The sequence below is a fragment of the Malaclemys terrapin genome, chromosome 15 (genome assembly GCF_027887155.1).
Source record: "Malaclemys terrapin pileata isolate rMalTer1 chromosome 15, rMalTer1.hap1, whole genome shotgun sequence".
In the NCBI taxonomy this organism is placed as follows: Eukaryota; Metazoa; Chordata; order Testudines; family Emydidae; genus Malaclemys; species Malaclemys terrapin.
In genome coordinates, this window is record NC_071519.1 from 12,193,198 (window position 1) to 12,212,733 (window position 19,536).

General features: G+C 45.0%; 2 protein-coding genes across 6 annotated transcripts in view; both read left to right on the plus strand.

The window, feature by feature from the left end:
• The window catches only part of LOC128822980 (zinc finger protein 420-like), a 96,612-nt gene extending 83,895 nt beyond the window's left edge, over positions 1-12,717 (plus strand). The window contains exons 5-6 of the mRNA XM_054004915.1: positions 10,113-10,229; positions 10,578-12,717. Of these exons, the coding sequence (XP_053860890.1) occupies positions 10,113-10,229; positions 10,578-12,628 (2,168 nt within the window). The 3' untranslated portion in view covers positions 12,629-12,717. The remainder of the gene's footprint in view (positions 1-10,112; positions 10,230-10,577) is intronic.
• LOC128823027 (zinc finger protein 501-like) overlaps positions 1-19,536 on the plus strand; it is a 65,730-nt gene that overhangs the window by 5,264 nt on the left and 40,930 nt on the right. The gene's annotated exons all lie outside the window — the stretch shown is intronic.

Sequence of the window (19,536 nt, forward strand, 5' to 3'; positions counted from 1 at the left end):
GGCCCAGCTATGGTGCTGTTGTTGAGGGAGAGTTGAGTAGGTGATGTGGGTTAGCTGGGAGTGGGGAACACTCGGGGCTGAGGGACATGGGGAGTGAAGGGTTTGGAGAGTGATTGCTCTAGGAAGCAGGGAAGGCCTGGTAGGGATGGGAAGGGAAGGTTTCAGGGAGTGAGAGATTTTGAGCATTCCACTGGGACCGTTTTGGCCTCTCCCTAGGCAAAGTTCAGAACCACTACTCCATTCTGATCCTCCTTGACCTATCAGCTGCCTTTGAAACCATCGACCATGCTCTTCTTGACATCTGATCTTCCCTTATCTTCTCCTACTTCTTTGAGCTCTCCTTCAGTGTGTCCTTGGACAATCCTTATCCCCACTCCAGCTTTCTGCAGGGCTTACACAAGCTCTGTCCTTGGTTCACTTCTCTTCTTCCTCTGTACGTTATCGGTTAATCTCATCCACAAACACAAATTCAGCTACCGTCTCTATGCTGATAACTCACAGAGATAACTCTCTGCTCCAGACTTGTATCCTTCTCTCCAAACTGAAATCTCAGCCTGTCTCTGATATGTCTTCATAGATGTCTAGCCAACAACTCAAGCTCAAAAGCTAAAATGGCTAAAACACAGCTCTTAATATTTCCCTTGAGCCATCCCCCAACTTCCTTTCTGTATCACTGCAGACACCACCACCATCCTTACTGTCTCTTATGTCTGAACGCTGCGCATATGCCACAACACAGGCCTCTCTCTAGGTCCTCACATGCACCTTATTTCTACATCTTGCATTTTCTTTCTGCCTAATGTCCCTAAGATACAGCCTATCCTACCCAGCTAAAACTTTTGTCCATGTGCTCATATTCTCCTGTCTCCATTATTGCAACATTCTTCTCTCTTCCTTAACATATGCAATCATGTGCTGCTCATATCCATTCAGAAGTAAATATCCAGAAAGCTGGCTCACTCTCCTCAAATGTGACCTCTGAGGAAAGTTTGAAAGAACTGGTGTTGTTTAGTCTTGAGAAAAGAAGATTGGGAAGGACCTGATAAGTCTTCAGATATGTTCAAGGCTGCTATGCAGAGGATGATGATCAATTGTTCTCCATGTGCACTGGAGTAGGAGAAGTAGTAATTGGCTTGATCTACGGCAAGGGATGTTTAGGGTGGATATTAGGAAAAACTTTCCAACTGTGAGGATAGATAAATCCTGGAATAGGTTACCAAGAAAAGTTGTGGAATCCCAGTCACCGGAGGTTTTTGCAAACTGGTTAGACAAATATCTGTCAGCAATGGTCTATATATACTTGGTCCTGCATTAGGGGTGGAGGATAGATTAGCTGACATTTTGAGGTCCTTTTACCCCTGTGTTTCTGTGATTTTATGATTCATTATCCTAGTCTTTTGCTTTGATCTTGTCTCCCTCTGGAGAATGGGGGATTTCATTAGTAGTTTCTTTTAATGAAAAGTATACATGGGTCAGGTACCCTCTCAATTTGCTTTGCTAGCGACTGGGTGTGAAGGAGTTGATTCCTCTTCTGGGCTGGGGATGTAATTGCCGTTGAAGTAACATAGGCCTGTCTCCGTTTACATGGACACATTTTCAAGAACTGTCGATATCTGAATGAAGCACACTGGACAGTGGAAGTCTCAAAGACTGGACATTAAGGTGTAATGACTGGGTCAAAACAAAAACATTGAGACAAGGAGAGAGAGAGAGGAAATGGAGGAGGCTTTGGAAAAGCTGGGCAGACGACTCTGCCAGAATGAATGTAGAGTTCAGTATTGCTTTACCGGAGTAACCAAAGGATCTGTAAATCTTGTGTTGCAGTTGCTTAAGCAGTGTGGTCTTGTGTTGCTGCAAATACCGACTGGCTGCAGCACCCCAAAATAAATGGTGTTTCTGAGGCGTCTGAAATCATTTGAACTCACGAGGTCCCATCATGACACAAAGGGTGCTGCCTCCAGAAGTGCCTGTCTCAGTAGAGTGGAGGCCTGGAGGTCACCCTTACAAAAAGCAAAGGCTAGGAAGTAACACATTATGCATCTGTCTACACTGTCTCTGGGAGAGATCCTCCCAGCCTAGGTCCGCGGACTCGCTCTGGAGGGCTATATAGACCTGTGTAGGTGTTGGAGGTTGGGCTAGAGCTTGGTCTCTCAATGGGCTTGGGAGCCTGCGCTCCACTTGAGCTGCAGTGTCTACACAGCTATTTTGAATGTGCTAACTTAAGCATCGCTCACGCGAGTGTGGGGACCCCGGCTGAGAGGCCCGCACCCTGGTGCAGCGCAGACAGCCGAAAGGGAGCAGACCCTGTATAAAGGCTAGCGTCACCCAGGAGCCTTGAAAACCATTTCACAGTCATCCCGTTTAATCCCTCCACTGTCTCCACCATTCCCATCATATCAAACATAAACCGCTTATATTCAGTGTCAAGGCCCTCCGTGGCTTATTCCTACTTTACATATGATCTCTTTCAGTACTGAGGTGCGATCTCACACTTCTGATCAGCTCGTGATGCCAGCCTCTATCACCCACTTGTTAAAGTTTCAGACAAGCCCCTTCATGGAGAGGAAAATTACAATTAAGTTCAAAGGGACAACAAGAGGGAAAGCTGCTCAACATCTTGGATGTCTACACACAAATGCAAGGACTATGGGGAAGGAGGAGGAAGAACTGGAAGTATTAGTACATAAGCTAAAGTATGACTTAATTAGCATCCCAGAGACTTGGTGGGACAAGTCTTATGACTGGAATATTGTTGCAGATGAATCTAGCTTGTTCAGGAAGGACAAGCAGGGTAGAAAGGGAGGAGGTGTTGCATTATATACTCCTGGGGGAATTCTGCGCCACTGTGCAATGCAGAATTTGCGCAGAAATTAATGTTGTGCGTTTAGAATTTCCTTTTTTGGCCCACCGAAATGGGCTGCAGAGTTGCTGGCCCCCACTAGGGGCCACTTGGCCTGGCAGAGCCGAGCTCGCAAATAGAAGACACTACCAGGGGTGCGGGAGGGAGCTGGAGAGTTCCTGGCAGCTGCGGATCTCAGAATGTCCTGAAGGAAGGAAGCAGCATGCAGGAAACTCCATATAAGCCCAAGACCCAACCTCAGGCTGTTTCTTCCTCTGGATACCTGGGCTCTGGGGCATGGGTGTGTGTGTGTGTGTGTGTGTCTGGGCTGAGGGGGGTGCAGGTGTCTGGACGGGGGAGGCACTCTGCAGCTGGGCTCTGTGTGGGGGCAGAGAAATAGAAACTACATTGTCATAGGGGTTTCTTTAACTCTCTACTGGGGGAATTTTTGTGTATGCCTGGATTGTTACACACATACTTGCTGACATATTTTGAAATAAATTACCAAAATAATTGAAACTAGCATGATGGTGTAGCGCTGGGGTAGGCAACCTATGGCACATGTGCCGAAGGCGGCACGCGAGCTGATTTTCAGTGGCACTCACACTGCCCAGGTCCTGGCCACCGGTCCGGGGGGCTTTGCATTTTAATTTAATTTTAATCTTAAACATTTTAAAAACCTTATTTACTTTACATACAACAAGAGTTAAGTTATATATTATAGACTTACAGAAAGAGACCTTCTAAAAACGTTAATGTATGACTGGCACGTGAAACCTTAAATTAGAGGGAATAAATGAAGACTCGGCACAGCGCTTCTGAAAGGTTGCTGACCCCTGGTGTAACGTTATTTTCACAAATAAAATATGCAGAATTTTAAAAGGTTTTAAGTTTTGGCACAGAATGCCCCCAGGAGTCAAAAATATATATACTTGTTCTCAGGTCCAGGAGAAGGTGGGAGGCAGAACAGCTGAGGTTCTCTATGTAAAGATAACAGGAGTTAAAAATAGGTGTGATGTTGTGGTTGGGGTCTTCTTTAGGTAATGATATCAGGAAGAGAAGGTGAATGAGGAATTTCTAGAGCAAATAACGGAAATATCCAAAACACAAGACGTAGTAGACATTGGGACTTTAACTATCCAGATATCTGTTGGAAAAGTAATACAGCAAACCACAAAATGTTCATTACATTCTTGGAGTGTTTTGGGGACAACCTTTTCATTCCAGAGAGTGGCAGAAGTGACCAGAGAGATACTTGACCAAGACGGAGGAATTGGTAATGAATCTGAAGCTGGAAGGCAATTTGGGTGAAAGTAATCATGAAATGATACATTTTGTGATTCTAAGGATAGAAAGGAGTGAGAGTATCAGAATAAGCAGCAAAGCGTCCTGTGGCACCTTATAGACTAACAGATGTATTGGAGCATGAGCTTTCGTGGGTGAATACCCACTTCTTCGGATGCATGAGGCATAAGGAGTTCTAAAAGCAGACTTCAACAAACTAAGAGAAGTGGTAGATACAGGCTTGTGGGAAGAAAATCTAAGGGAAACATGAATTCAGGAGAGCTGGCAGTTTGTCAAGGAGACAATATCAACAGTATAACTGCAAACTAACCTGAACTGAAGGAAGGGAAAGAAGGATAGTAGGAGGCCAACATACCACCACGGCAGCTGTTGTATGACCATCAAAATCCAATCCTACAAAAAGGGGAAACATTGACAAATCGTGGTAGAGGAGTATAAAAGGAGAGCACACGTATGTAGGGACAAAATCAGAAAGGCTAATGCACAAATGAGTTACACCTAGCAAGGGATAGAAAAGGCAATAAGAAAAGGTTCTATAAATACTTTAGGAGCTAGAGAAAGACAAAGGAAGGTGCGGCTCCTCTGATTAGTTTTTCTTCCCTACTAATAACTTGTGACTTCACGAAACCTCAGGTATTTCATACCTATTTTGTTTGTCTTTCCTAAAAAGGTAAATAGTGTACAGAAACTTAACACAATTAATATTAACAATGAAGGGAAAGGAAGACAAGCCAAAAGAGGGAAAGAACAAGTTAAAGAATATTTAGGTGAGTTGAATGTATTCAAGTCATCAGGGCCTGATGAAATTCATCTTAGGATACTTAAGAAACCAGCTGAAGCGATCTCAGAACCATTAGCAATTATCTTTAAGTACTCCTCAAGGAGGGATGAGGTTCCAGAAAACTGCAGAAGGGTAAATTTAGTACCTATCTTTAAAAACAGGAACAAAAAGGACTTTATGAATTAAAGACCAATTATCCTTATTGCATTTCATTCCATTCATTTCAGATCATTTTTCTAGTTTGCCAGGATCATTTTGAATTCTAATATTGTCCTCCAAAGCGCTTGCAGCCTCTCCCAGTTTGGTGTTCTCTGCAAGCTTTAAGTGTGCTCTCTATGCCATTATTGAAACTCGCGACCAGGGTCCCAGGAGTGCCACGCTGAGATTGCTCACTTAGGGCAAGCTGCAAAGAATGGGGGAGACGATCCCCAAAGCTGGTGGTTATTCTGATACTTAGATGTACTATGCCAGCAGCAAAACAGCTTCCACAATACCTTACTAGATACCCAGAAACAGAAAAGGCAGTTCCCTTAAAACACCCCAGCCTTGGGCTTCTTCCCAGACAGCCAAGTCAAATATGGTGGGGATTACTGAAAATCTTGTTCATCATATAAAAAAGTTTTACCAATCACAAAGGATCAGACACATTGCCCACTAGGTTAATGAATATTTCAGATCTTACCCAAATACACACTGACAGCCAATTCTTAATAACTAAACTAAGATTTATTAAAAAAGGAGAGAGAGAGTGTATTGGTTAAAAGATCATTATACATACAGACTTGAATAAAATTCTGAGGTCAGTTTTATAGTAGAGACGGTGGGCTTCTGAGTTGCACGGAGTTCTTTCAGAATTAGTCCATAGGTTCAGTCCAATGTTCCATATCAGGGTGATCCAAAATGAAATTGGAGACCTCTGTTTTTCAGCTTACATTGAAGGGCCCCACTGGATAATACCCTTCCACGTTGACTGCGAACCATTGACAACTACTCTCTGATTGTGGTTTTCCAACTAGTTGTGCACCCACTTTATTGTAGGTTCATCTAGGCTATATTTCCCTAGTTTGCTTATGATAAGATCATGTGCCAAAAGTCAAAATATATCACATCTACTGCTACCCCCCATCCACAAGACTTGTTAAACTGGCAACGAAGAATATTAGGTTGTCTTGACATTATTTATTCTTGAGAAATCCAAGTTGACAGTTGCTTCTCACCTTATTTACTTCAAGAATTTACAAATTGTTTGTTTGATTATTTGGTCCAGTATCTTTCCTGTTACCAAAATTAAGCTGACTGCTGACTGCTCTATAATTCCTTGGACTGTCCTTATTCCCTTTTTATAGAGAAGTACTTTATTTGCCCTTTTCCAGTTCTCTGGGATATCTCCCATCCTTTGTGAGTCCTCAGAGATGATCACCAATGGCTCATGGTTCTGTTCAACCAGTTCCTTTAGTTTTCTTGGATGTCTTTCATCAGGCCCTGCTGCTTTTAAGACATCTTCAAAAATTATCACTTATGACTCAGAGATATCTTCCGCCAGGTCCTTAATGAGCTTACTTTGCAGTTTATGTTAGATATTAGGAAAAGCTTTCTAACTGTAAGGATAATTATGCTCGGGAATAGGCTTCCAAGGGATGTTGTGGATTCCTCATCATTGTCCAACCTGTTTTTTTAAAACTTCCAAACACCTGTGAGGGATGGTCTAGGTTTGCCTGATCCTGTCATAGCACAGAGGGCTGGACTTGATAACTTCTTGAGTTCTCTTCCAGCCCTTCTTTTCTGTCCTTCTATGCTTTCTTCCATGCTGCTCCTTGCTCTTTGGAGGAACTCCCCATAAACATCCCGAGACCTCCCAGGTTATCCTCCTTCCCATCCCTCCGTACAACTCCCCGGTTCCATGAAGCTTTCAAACACATGACAGTGGTTAAGCGGGTTGTGTGCTCAGACCACTATCTATCAGGGTGACAAATGTTGTCTTATTGTTTCCTTGTGCTTCCCCTGTCACTATTCATGGCCGTTGCGCCTGTATTCGCCCTCTGTGGTCCAGCAAGGGCACCCATTCTTAGGCACCCGTCCAGACGTCACCTCTCAGGTAGAAACCCACATCTCTCTCTCTCTCCTGACTGCGGTTTCTCCAGGCTGCACAGCTCCCTGCCTACCCTGTGAATTCCCCAGCAAGGCAGGTCCTCTCAGCAGTCTTGCTTTGCCTTCCTTCCTCAGAGGCTATGAACAGTGTAACAGCCTCCAGTTAAGCTACCAGACCGCCCTTTCCCAGCAAACAGTGATTCTCAGGGTAAAAGCATTACAGAAAGAACATATTAAAAACAATAAAGGAACTTATATGCATGCTAATAAGCTTATCTGAGAGCACCCCAACCCCAACAAGGGCTCAGGCAGATGAACAGACCTTCAAACCCCACAAAGAGTTTTTTCTATGATTGTTAGTTCAGAACAAGCATGGCTATGCATCTGTAAGTCACCCTTTTATCTAGTTTGGGCCTCTGAACTTTACTCCTGGGGGAATTCTGCGCCATTGTATGTGCGCAGAATTCATGTGCCGCACAGAATTTTTTTTCTCTGTAGAACATACATTCAGCCAGAGATGTGCTGCAGTTACACCGTTCGCCCACCGGGGCTGCTGTGGTGCCAGTACAGAGAGCAGTCGCTCTTGGGCATGAGCGGCTCCAGCTGCAGATAGGGAAGAGGAGAGGCTAGGGTCCTCACAGTGCCGTACCCATGGAGCCAGGTCAGGAGGCACAGGATATGGGGGGATGGACAGCGCGGGGCACATGGGGCTGCTGGGAAATCACAGACTGGGGTTCAAGAGCTAGTGGGGTGACAGACTGGGGTAGGGGCTGAAAGGGAGTGGGGGTGCAGGGCCACATGGGGACATTTCTGTATTGTAGTTTAAATTAATTATTACTCAGAGTTCTGTATTAATATTTCTTGTAATTAATCTATTTGTCAAAAAACATTTCCTGAATCTTTTTTGTTGTCTGTATTGTTAAAATTTTAAAATATGTACAGAAATTTTAATTTTTTGTGCAGTTACACCCAGGAGTAGAACTTGTATTTATTTAACAGGTGATCAGCAGCCAACGGTTTCTTCTCAGAGTGCAGCTTCCATAGGTTTTGGGTGGAGGTGAGAAGTTGCCGTCCCCTTCTCCCAAGTATGTCCTAGGAATCTCATTTACATTTGTCTAGCATGTTGTTTCAAAGAGTCTTTTGAAGCTCACAAGACTTCGTAGGGTTTATGTTAGCCAGGTCTCCTCCCTGGAGACGTTAAAGACCGTCCCACGGTAATACATACACATTCATATTTTTAATAAAATTAAATCCAAGGATACTGAGAATTTAGTTCAGTAAGGTTTGACTTAATTCAATAAGGATGGTCCAGGATATCATAGGAAACTGTGTCACACCCGTGTCTGTCTGTATCCATCTTTCTCTTCTCTTATTCTTAGGTTGTCAGATCTTTAGTGCAGAGACCGGTTTTTGTTTGTAGAATGTCCAGCAGAATGGGATCCTAGTCCATGAATAGCGTTACTAGGTGTTACGGTGACAGGAATAGTAAATGATGATGATAATGGGGAGGTTCTGGGCAATGGGAGGGAGGGTGTTAGAGAGCGGGGAGAGGAACGTTTGGGGCAAAGACCTCCTACGAGCTGGGAGGGTTGGGGGCAGTGGTAAGGGGTAGGGATGCCATGGAATAGCTGCTGTAGGGAACTAGGATGCTGTGGAGGGCTGGACACAATGGAAACCAAGTATCTGGAAGGGTTGGTGCTGGTTAGAGTAAAGGTATCATGGGTGCTGGGTAGAGGGTGCTCCAGGAAATAAGGGTGCTTGCAATGGGAGGGAGTAAAGGGACACATTTCTGGCAGGAGCTGTTGGGAATCAGGACTAAGGAACAATTGAGATAATGGGATGAGGGTTGGGGAGCAGATAATTTGGGAGACCTGGTAGCAAGGAGGGGTGTGGGCCAGGGGAGGAGAGGAGAGAACCCAAGGAGACATTTTTCCTTGGGTCCCTGGAGGTGTGGAAGGGTGAGAGCAGTTAGAGGAAGGGCCAAGAGGGGTTGTAGTGATTGGCAGGGCTAGCTGCCTCTCTGTGCCCTTCCTCGTCTCTCTGAGTGTCCCCCCTCAGCTGTCAGGTCTCAGGCCTTTCTCTCTCCTGCAGTGACTGTGGCCCTGTCTCTGTCAGTATGAAGCAGTTCAAGGGGGACTTCCCCTCTGGCTGGAGTCTTCCCTTTCTGCGACATGGAGTTACCTGCTCTGGGTTTTAAGAGCCCTTTTGCTCATGAGTGTCTGGCTGTGTATTGATGTGGAAAAAGTGTCCCATGCATCATTTTGATCAGAGACTCAAGCCTGAGGCCCGTTTATTGCAATACATACCAACGCATTGGGGGTAGCAGTTAGAAACCACTCCCCCGATCTGGAGTGCCTTTTTAAAGCCGAAAACTGCAAACATATTACAAGTTACACGTTGTTTATGAGAATAGGAGAGTTAGGGTCTTGTTGCGCTTCTCGGCATCCCTTTTGCAATGTTCTCGGAATAGGGTGCTATTTGAGTGGAGGGCATTTTCGTGGTTTCTGATACTGGCATTGTTTTGCTTCATTTGGGGTGCCTATTATGCAAGTGTTCCAGTCAGGGTGCAGTTTACAGAAAGGGAATTTATGCATTCTGAGAAAGGGGGGTTTAGGGGCACTTAAACGAGAGGCATGATTGGTTGTTTTCTTAACTATAACCTTACTTATTCCTTCACACAAGTGGTTATTCTATTTTGCCAGCCGTAAACACACATGCTATTGTTATTGCTGCTGGGACTTTTTATCCTTCCCTTTCCCCGGCCCCCCTCCCTCCTCTGGTCATAACCCTTGACTGTCATAGACAGGGAGCACAACACTTAACTTGGTTCAGGCTTGTGGCCTGCAGGGTGGGCCTATGTCGATCTAAGGCTTAAACTAATAGGGCAGGCTAGATTTTCCCCCACAGTATGTTTCTAGTAGACATGGGCACAGCTAAATACCTCATCAGAAGAGTGCCCTGAACCTTTGAGCCCCTGGGGAGCTGGCCCCAGGATTTTACTGCTTTAAAATGGACTGGGGCTAAAATAACAGAACTTTTTGTGTGTGAGACAAAAGTCCCATGAATTCACCTGATCTCACTTGTCTTCTTTCCCCTTAGCAGGGTTTCCAGTTTCTAAACTTGATGTCCTCTCCCAGCTGGAAAAAGGGGAAGAGTTCTTTTCCACAGATCTCCAGGACTCAGAGGAAAGAAAGCTCCCGAGAGGCAGCTATACAGGTGAGTGAGCATTAAACCAACTCAGTGCCTGAAGAAAAGAGCTGGGATTCCCAACAAAGACCTTGTGAGCTCTCTGTGTTCACGATTGTTCCCAGCAGGTGTCATATCCTCAGGGCAGATGTTGCTGACGGTGTCCTACCCACCCTGACTAACTCCTGGCAGTATCTCCTTCCCCAAACTTCCTTCTCCTAAAGTGTTTGGTTAGGAACTGAATGCAGAATTGATCCCCTCCTCTCTCCCCTTTAAGAAAGAGTTTGGGGAAATTCAATCCCTGATTTTTTCCATTTCCAGCTGTTCTTTTGGTTTTTCCATTCCTGTTTCTGAGATTTTTCTTTCTCTGTCTTGCAGGTGAGGGGATGGTGAGAGAGACCATGGAGCAGAATCCTCAGCAGGAAGACGATGAAGTGGAACCACAAGGGTCTTTATTGCAAAGACGCAAAGGGAGTGTGTCCAGGACTTGTGATCAGGGAAAAGCCTGTGAGAGTCAGCACAGGCCAGAGAAGCAGCAGGGAAACCAGCCAATGCAGAAAGTTGGTAAATCTGTTAATTATCGGGGAACTCACAAAGGCCACAAGGAAACCACGGCCCAGCAGAGAATCCCCATGGGAGAGAGAAATAACATATGTGTTGAATGTGGGGAAAAGTTCAGTAGGCGCTCACACCTTGTTAAACATGAGAGAATCCATAAAGGGGAGAAACCCTATGAATGCTGTGAGTGCGGGAAAACCTTCCCTCAGAGCTCAGCCCTTATTAGTCATCAGAGGATCCACACAGGGGAGAAACCCTATGAATGCAGTGAGTGCGGGAAAACCTTCACTGAGCGCTCAACCCTTATTAAACATCAGAGGATCCACACAGGGGAGAAACCCTATGAATGCAGAGAGTGTGGGAAAACCTTCCCTCAGAGCTCAGCCCTTATTAGCCATCAGAGGATCCACACTGGGGACAAACCATATGAATGTTGTGAGTGCAGGAAAACCTTCCTTCGGCGCTCTGCCCTTATTAGACATCAGAGGATCCACACAGGTGAGAAACCCTATGAATGCTGTGAGTGCGGGAAAACCTTCACTGAGCGTGCAAGCCTTATTAAACATCAGAGGATCCACACAGGGGAGAAACCCTATGAATGTTGTGAGTGCAGGAAAACTTTCTCTCGGAGCTCAGCCCTTATTTACCATCAGAGAATCCACACAGGGGAGAAACCCTATGAATGCCACGAATGTGGGAAAAGCTTCACTACCAGCTCAAACCTTGTTACACATCAAAGGATCCACACAGGGGAGAAACCCTATGAATGCTGTGAGTGTGGGAAAACCTTTGCTTGGAGCTCAGCCTTTATTAAGCATCAGAGGATCCATACAGGGGAGAAACCCTATGAATGCTGTGACTGTAGGAAAACTTTCACTGAGCGCTCAACCCTTATTAAGCATCAGAGGATCCATACAGGGGAAAGGCCCTATGAATGCAGAGAGTGTGGGAAAACCTTCCCTCAGCGCTCAGCCCTTACTAGCCATCAGAGGATCCACACTGGGGACAAGCCATATGAATGTTGTGAGTGCAGGAAAGCCTTCCTTTGGCACTCTCACCTTATTAAACATCAGAGGATCCACACAGGGGAGAAACCGTATGAATGCTGTGAGTGCAGGAAAATCTTCCTTCGGCACTCAGCCCTTATTAAACATCAGAGGATCCACTCAGGGGAGAAACCCTATGAATGTTGTGAGTGTGGGAAAACTTTCTCTCGGAGCTCAGCCTTTATTTACCATCAGAGAATCCATACAGGGGAGAAACCCTATGAATGCTTTGACTGTGGGAAAAGCTTCACTGCCAGCTCAAACCTTGTTACACATCAAAGGATCCACACAGGGGAGAAACCCTATGAATGCTGTGAGTGTGGGAAAACCTTCGCTCGGAGCTCAGCCTTAATTAACCATCAGAGGATCCATACAGGGGAGAAACCCTATGAATGCTGTGACTGTGGAAAGAAATTCACTGAGCGTTCAACCCTTATTACCCATCAGAGGATCCATACAGGGGAAAGGCCCTATGAATGCTGTGAGTGTGGGAAAACCTTCCCTCAGCGCTCAGCCCTTATTAGCCATCAGAGGATCCACACTGGGGACAAACCATATGAATGTTGTGAGTGCAGGAAAACCTTCCCTCAGAGCTCAGCCCTTATTAGACATCAGAAGATCCACACAGGTGAGCAACCCTATGAATGTAGTGAGTGTGGGAAAACCTTTGCTCGGCGCTCACACCTTATTAAACATCAGAGGATCCATGCAGGTGAGAGATCCTATGAATGCTCCAAGTGTGGGAAATTTTTCCATCAGAGCTCAGCCTTTGTTTATCATCAGAGAAGCTGCAAGGGAGATAAAAACCATAAAAACCTTGTCTAGAGCTAAGGAAAGATTTTGTTTTCCTTTTGCTAATTCCCACATAGTGAGCTTAAAAGAAGCTTTGTGTCCCTAGGGCTTTCAGTTCCCCCAGCTGAGTTATCTGCTTTTCCCTTTTGTAGCTCATCCTCTCTTGGGGGGAATCCCATTGTCTTTTTCAGCAACTCCTTTGTCCTCTGTCATGGATGTGTGTCCCTCCAACTGGAATTTCAGTCAATCCCAGGTGGGGGAAGCAGGAGAGACCTCAACTAGGTACATGGAGGTTAAACCTACATGGGCCTTGACTCCACTAGGATTTTCCATGGAGTTAGCTAGCTTCAATTAGCTATCCTAATGTAAAAATATATATGGTGTCCAGAATAATTTAGCAAATTTCCTCAACACCTGACATAACCTTCATCGCTTTTCCTAATCTAAATATATTTGGAGTATCACATTTATACTTTTCCTCTCACTGCAAAGAAATTGTTAGACACCAGGTTCCCCCAGTAGGGACAGATTGTCTCATTCCCATTTGTTCTCACATTACACTGGGTTGTGTTGAAAGTTTTTCTACCATTTTTCCATATTGAATATATTTAAATATAACAGAAGGAGCAGGATGAATGATGGGGGAGGGTGTGTGTGTGGGGGGGGGAATTTCAACCTCTGTGACACCTAAAGAAGAATTGGTGAGTTGGAGGGATTCCCACCTTCCAAATTACCCCAGTAATGTTTCCTCTGTTTGAGCCAGACAGAATTTATCTTCTCCACTTACTACACCTCCACCTGTCATTGTGTCTTATGATTCAGTGTTCTCAGCCCTCTGCTTGGGAATCACATTTTATTTTCTTTGATCATAAAACAGTATTTTTGAAACTGAGATGACAGTGTCACAGACCTGCAAGGGGAATTTGAATGGATGTCAAACACAGCTTGGTCACTGGGAGTTCAAATCCCAGTTTGGGAAAGCTTCTTCTAGGATTTTTCCTACTGAGATGAGATTGTTTGCAGGTGAAGAGGTTGAGCTTGTTTTGTTTAGTTTTCCATTATGATGATGATAGAACTTTTGAAAATAATAAAACTAGGGCTGTAAAGCGATGAAAAAAATTAATCTCACAATTAAAAAAATTAATCATGATTAATTGCACAATTAGTCTCACTGTTAAAGAATAATAAAAATAAATTAATTGTGATTAATTGCACTGTTAAGCAATAGCATACCAATTGAAATGTATTAAATATTTTTGGATGTTTTTCTCCATTTTCAAATATACTGATTTCAGTTACCACACAGAATACAAACTGAACAGTGCTCACTTTATATTATTTTTATTACAAATACTTGCACAGTAAAATACAAAAGATAGTATTTTTCAATTCACCCAATACAACTAATGTAGTACAATCTCTTTATCATGAAAGTTGAACTTGCAAATGTAAAATTATATACAATAAATAATTGCACTCAAAAATAAAATATAAAACTTTAGAGCCAACAAGTCTACTCAGTCCTAGTTCTTGTTCAGTTTGTTTGTTTACATTTGCAGGAGGTAATGCTGCCTGCTTCTTGTTTACAATGTCACCTGAAAGTGACAACAGGTGTTTGCATGGCACTGTTGTAGCTGGCGTCGCAAGATATTTACGTGCTAGATGCACTAAAGATGCATATGTCCCTTCATGCTTCAACCATCCTTCCAGAGGTCATGCGTCCAGGCCAATAACGGGTTCTGCTTGATAACGATCCACTGCAGTGTGGATCAACACATATTCATTTTCATCATCAGAATCAGATGCCACCAGCAGAAAGTTGATTTTCTTTTTTGGTGGTTCAGTTCTGTAGTTTCTGCATTGAAGTGTTGCTCTTTTAAGACTTCTGAAAGCAGGCTGCACACCTCATTCCTCTCAGATTTTGGAAGGCACTTCAGATTCGTAAAACTTCGGTCGAGTGCTGGAACTATCTTTAGAAATCTCACCACTGGTACCTGCTTTGTGTTTTGTCAAATTTGAAGTGAAAGTGTTCTTAAAACGAACAACATGTGCTGGGTCATCATCCAAGATTGCTATAACATGAAATATATGACAGAATGCAGGTAAAACAGAGCAGGAGACATACATTTCTCCCCCAAGGAGTTCAGTCACAAATTGAATTAATGCATTTTTTGAATGAGCATCATCGGCATGGAAGCATCTCATCTGGAATGGTGGCCGAAGTATGAAGGGGCATACGCTAAACATTTGTATCTGGCACATAAATACCTTGCAATGCTGGCTACAAAAGTGCCATGCAAACACCTGTTCTCACTTTCAGGTGATGTAAATAAGAAGCAGGCAGCATTATGTCTTGTAAATGTAAAGAAACTTGTTTGTCTTGGTGATTGGCTGAACAAGAAGTAGGACTGAATGGACTTGTAGGCTCTAAAGTTTTACATTGTCTTGTTTGAGTGCAGTTATGTAACAAAAAAAATGTACATTTGAAAGTTGCACTTTCAAGATACAAGTACTGCAGTGCAATCTCGGAGATGAATTGAAAAATACAATTTCTTTATAATTTTTGCAGTGCAAATATTTAATAAAACTAATATAAAGTGAGCACTGTATACTTTATTTTATTTTTGCTTTTCCCCTGCCTCCTTCGATGAGGACATGGAGAAACTTCAATTTCAGTTCAGTCAACAGGAGATAATACCAAGCTATTGGACGTGTTACCAACTGTTTTTCTCCCATCTGAAATGATGGGCAACAGCACACCCCAAATTGTGAAACTAACTGAAATAACTGAATACAATCACAGTGTTGTTCAATTATTTAAGGTCAATATTGTCTCAGATGATCTGGGCAGAGAAAGCCACAATAAGTGACTAGGAACTGGGCAAAAGGCCCATGTATTTGTTTCCCAAGGCAGTTGTGACCCAGGCTCTTGTGACAGACTATACCCCTGTGTTCACACCCTACACATTAATGCAGTAATTTTTGTACAAGGCATGTCTTCTCGGATACCATTTAAAATTCATCATTTGCTAATCAACAATATCATGGCAAAATACACATATCAGTGTTATATGTGAAGTAATAAAAACAAGCTGAAATCGTGCCTAATAGAATGCTACCCAGATAAATCTGGGGAGTGGTCAAAAACAGTTCCTCAGAGACAAAGGGCAGTTGATGCCTCAGCCAGATGTAAAGAAGGGTGATGGACCATTACCTGCTAAGTGCCCATTCTTTGGCAGGAAAGGTGGCAGGGACCAAAAAAAGAAGGGGAAGATACCCCCCCCCAACACCCCTTGCTCCTCCTATCCATTGTATTCTCTGCATCTGAGATGACAAAATAGCACCACCATTGTGCTTTGATGGAGGGGTCCTGACCTAAAGAGTTTGGTCAGTAAGACTACTGACGCATCTGCTGAGAAAAATCTGCTTTGAAACAGATAATTTCTTAGCAATATGTTAGTAAGCATTTTCTTTATTTTTCTTGAAACCATTTGACTTTTATGCCTCATTTCCTGTACTCATAAAAATCCCTCTTTGTAGTTATTAAACTTTTCTGTTTTATATAAGCCAGTGTATTTAAACTGAAGTTTGAGTTGCTATTTGTAATAATAAACTGACAGATTATTCTCTTAAAGGTTTATTGGTCTTCAAATATTGTGTGCTGTCCAGGAGAGGGCTGGGCAGTACAGGACATACATTTCTGGGGGAAATCTGGGACTGGGAGTGTGTTGGGGGGTTATCGTGCAGTATAACCAAGGCTGGGGAGAGGCAGAGTGTAACCCCAGTGTGGCTGGCAGGCTACAGTTACACACACTCAGGGTGAGTCTTTCATGCTGGAAGGCTATTTGTGAGTGGCCTAGGTGGGATCTATTTCATCAAGTCATTGTAAGGCACCCAGGGTTTGAGGGCAGGGGTGACACAGCTGCTCATTAGTCTGGATGGTATCCTGCTATGTCACAGCTTTACAGAAGTTTACGTTTGAAGTCATCTCCTACCTAATTCAATAATTTGGGGAAAGCTGTCCCTACTCATGGAGATGTGGAGAAAATAGAACTGTGTTTTTTTTTTGTTGAACTCACCCCTCAGTAGGAACTGCAAATGTGTGTAAAATACAATCAGTGTTGAAGATGAGAGGTGCAGGAAAATAAGTAATGATTTTTGCTTAGAAACTCCACCTCAGATAGGATATCTCCATTAATTTAATTATCTCCTAGAACTGGAAGGGACCGTGAAAGGTCATCGAGTCCAGTCCCCTGCCTTCACTAGCAGGACCAAGTACTGATTTTGCCCCAGATTCCTAAAGTGGCCCCCTCAAGGATTGAACTCACAACCCTGGGTTTAGCAGGTCAATGCTCAAACCACTGAGCTATCCCTCCCCCCGTTAACAGAGATTGTGAGCCCGACTTGTGTCTAGTTCCTGACTGACACCTGTGCCACCAGTTTAGAGAAATGCTGTTATTTCTATTCCCTTAGCCCTAGAAGCCCCAGTCACAGACCAGACCCCTGTTGTGCTAGATGATGTACAAACACAGAAAAGGAAGACGGCCCTGGCCGTGAGGAGCAGACAGATGCAGGATGGGGAAGGGGTAGAACACCCCAGTAGAGTAAACAGTGTGAGGGCAGCCAATGGCATGTGAGTGCCACGGAGTGTTGTTGTTGTTGGGTTTAATCAGGAGGGGCCCAGGTGAAGGTAAGGGAGAAGGCCACTGATGGGGAAAAGAGAGGGGGATGGGTTGGTGAGAAGAGGGTAAAAAGAATGACGCTCAGGAGAAGAGATTGGGAGATAGAAGGGAAGATGGCTCAAACAGTCTGTCAGTACATGGCAGAGAAAGTCAAGTCAAACTGTAGGAAAGTCTCAATCTTGGGAGGACCAGAGGTCCCCTGCTTTGGGTGCTTCTGCTCCTCCTGGCTGCAGGGGCACCATTTAGGGGGAGCATGTAGGGGCTGTAGCCCTCCCTGAGTTTCATACCTGAGGTCAGCTCACAGCGCATGCCCTAGCCCCAGACGGAGCTCTTAACTGCAACACAGCTTGAGGGTGATATGTCATGAGTTTGGTGCTGCTCCCAGCTTTCACTTTTGGGGTGGGGAGTTTATTTATAAACATAAGAACGGCCATACTGGGTCAGACCAAAGGTCCATCTAGCCCAGTATCCTGTCTTCTGACAGTGGCCAGTGCCAGGGGCCCCAAAGGGAATGAACAGAACAGGGGATCATCAAATGATCCATCCCCTGTCGCCCACTCCCAGCTTCTGGCAAACAGAGGCTAGGGACACCATCCCCGTCCATCCTGGCTAATAGCCATTGATGGACCTATCCTCCATGAACTTATGGATTTACCCAGAGGCCCCCTTATATCCCAGTGGTGGGCATACCCTTTGAATGTGTCAGAATGGATTTTGTTGGGCCACTAGAGAAGAGCAAAATGAGAGCAGTTACAGCACCTCCTGCAGGACTTCCCGGACGTCTTGTCAACCCACTCTGGATGGACCGTCATAAACCATCACATCACAACACCCCTGGGACAGAGAGGGACGGATGACGATTGGCCTCTTCCCCGGAAAATGTGGACTGCCGTCTGCCAGGAACTGGAGGAGATGCTCAAGATAGGAGTGGTTGAACAATCATGAAGCGAATGGTGGAGCCCAATCGTCTTGGACCCAAAACCAGATAGGAACATCTGATTTTTGCATCAGTTTCCAAAAGGTCAATGCTATCTTCTGGTTTGATGCACACCTGATGCCACACATCGAAGAACTCCTAGAGCAGGTAGGGAGAGCCAAATATCTGTTGATCCTGGACTTAACAAAAGGGTATTGGCAGATAACCCTGACGCCAAACTCCCGGGCGAATACTGACCTTCCCACACCATATGACCTCTTCCAGTTCATCACAATGCCATTTGGGCTACAATCGCACCCCACCCCACCTGACCTGACTAAGAGCTCCCAGCCCCAGCAAGTGCGTTGGCTGACCAAACTGAAGAGGCCTTTCAGACTCTGACTCCCATGCTAGCTGTTTCTTTAGTCCTCATACTTCTAGCTCCAAACCAATGCCTCAGAAGGGGGACTGGGGGCCATCCTGTCTCAGGAAGTAGACGGGGAAGAACACCCCATTTTGTATCTGAGCCATAAGTTGTTTCCCAGAGAAACCCATTATTCAATGATTGAGAAAGAGGCTTTGGCCGTGAATTGGGCTTTTGATGCCCTACGTTATAATTTACTTTGCAGCACCTTCACATTCATTACTGCTCATGCACCTCTCAGATGGTTAGACAGCATGAAGGAGACAAATCCCCAGATAATGCGTTGGTACCTCTCCCTCCAGCCATATGACTTCTGCGTATGTCATCGACTGGGTAAGGCCCACGCCAATGCAGACTTCTTCTCTAGGTTGGGAGGGGAAGAGACGGACTGCCTTTTGGGGTCCATCTTAAGGGCGGTCTTGTGTGATGGGGCATTGTGATGGGGTTGGAACACACCACCTCCCGCTGGTCGCTCTGGGAATTAGCTGAGTCTATGGGGAGCACCCTCTGCTGGTGGTGTCCCATCCATGGTCTGTTCTCTGCTGGTGTCCGGACCTGTGTTGCTCCCTGCTCGGCAACATCCATTTCAGGCCACTGCCCTCCAGCAGTGCCCCCTAGTCCAGTCTTTCTCTGTGCCCCAGCCACAGTGATCAACCACACCCCAACGTCTAACCCTTTGTGTCAGGGGTCTGGTGCAGTCCGCTACTGCCATGTCCAATGGCTGGGTGCACGTGCAAGGGGGGACCCAGGCCTGCCCTCCACACTGGGTCCCAACCCAGGGACCCTTTGGCAGCAGCCTTCCTGCCCTTCGTCTCTCCCCTTGTGTGTCTCTCTCCCTGGGCCGCTTTCCCTTTGGCCCCTTTGCACTGGTTAGGCCCTTCCCTCAGGGCCTGCAGCCTGGCAGGTGGGCTGGAGTTCC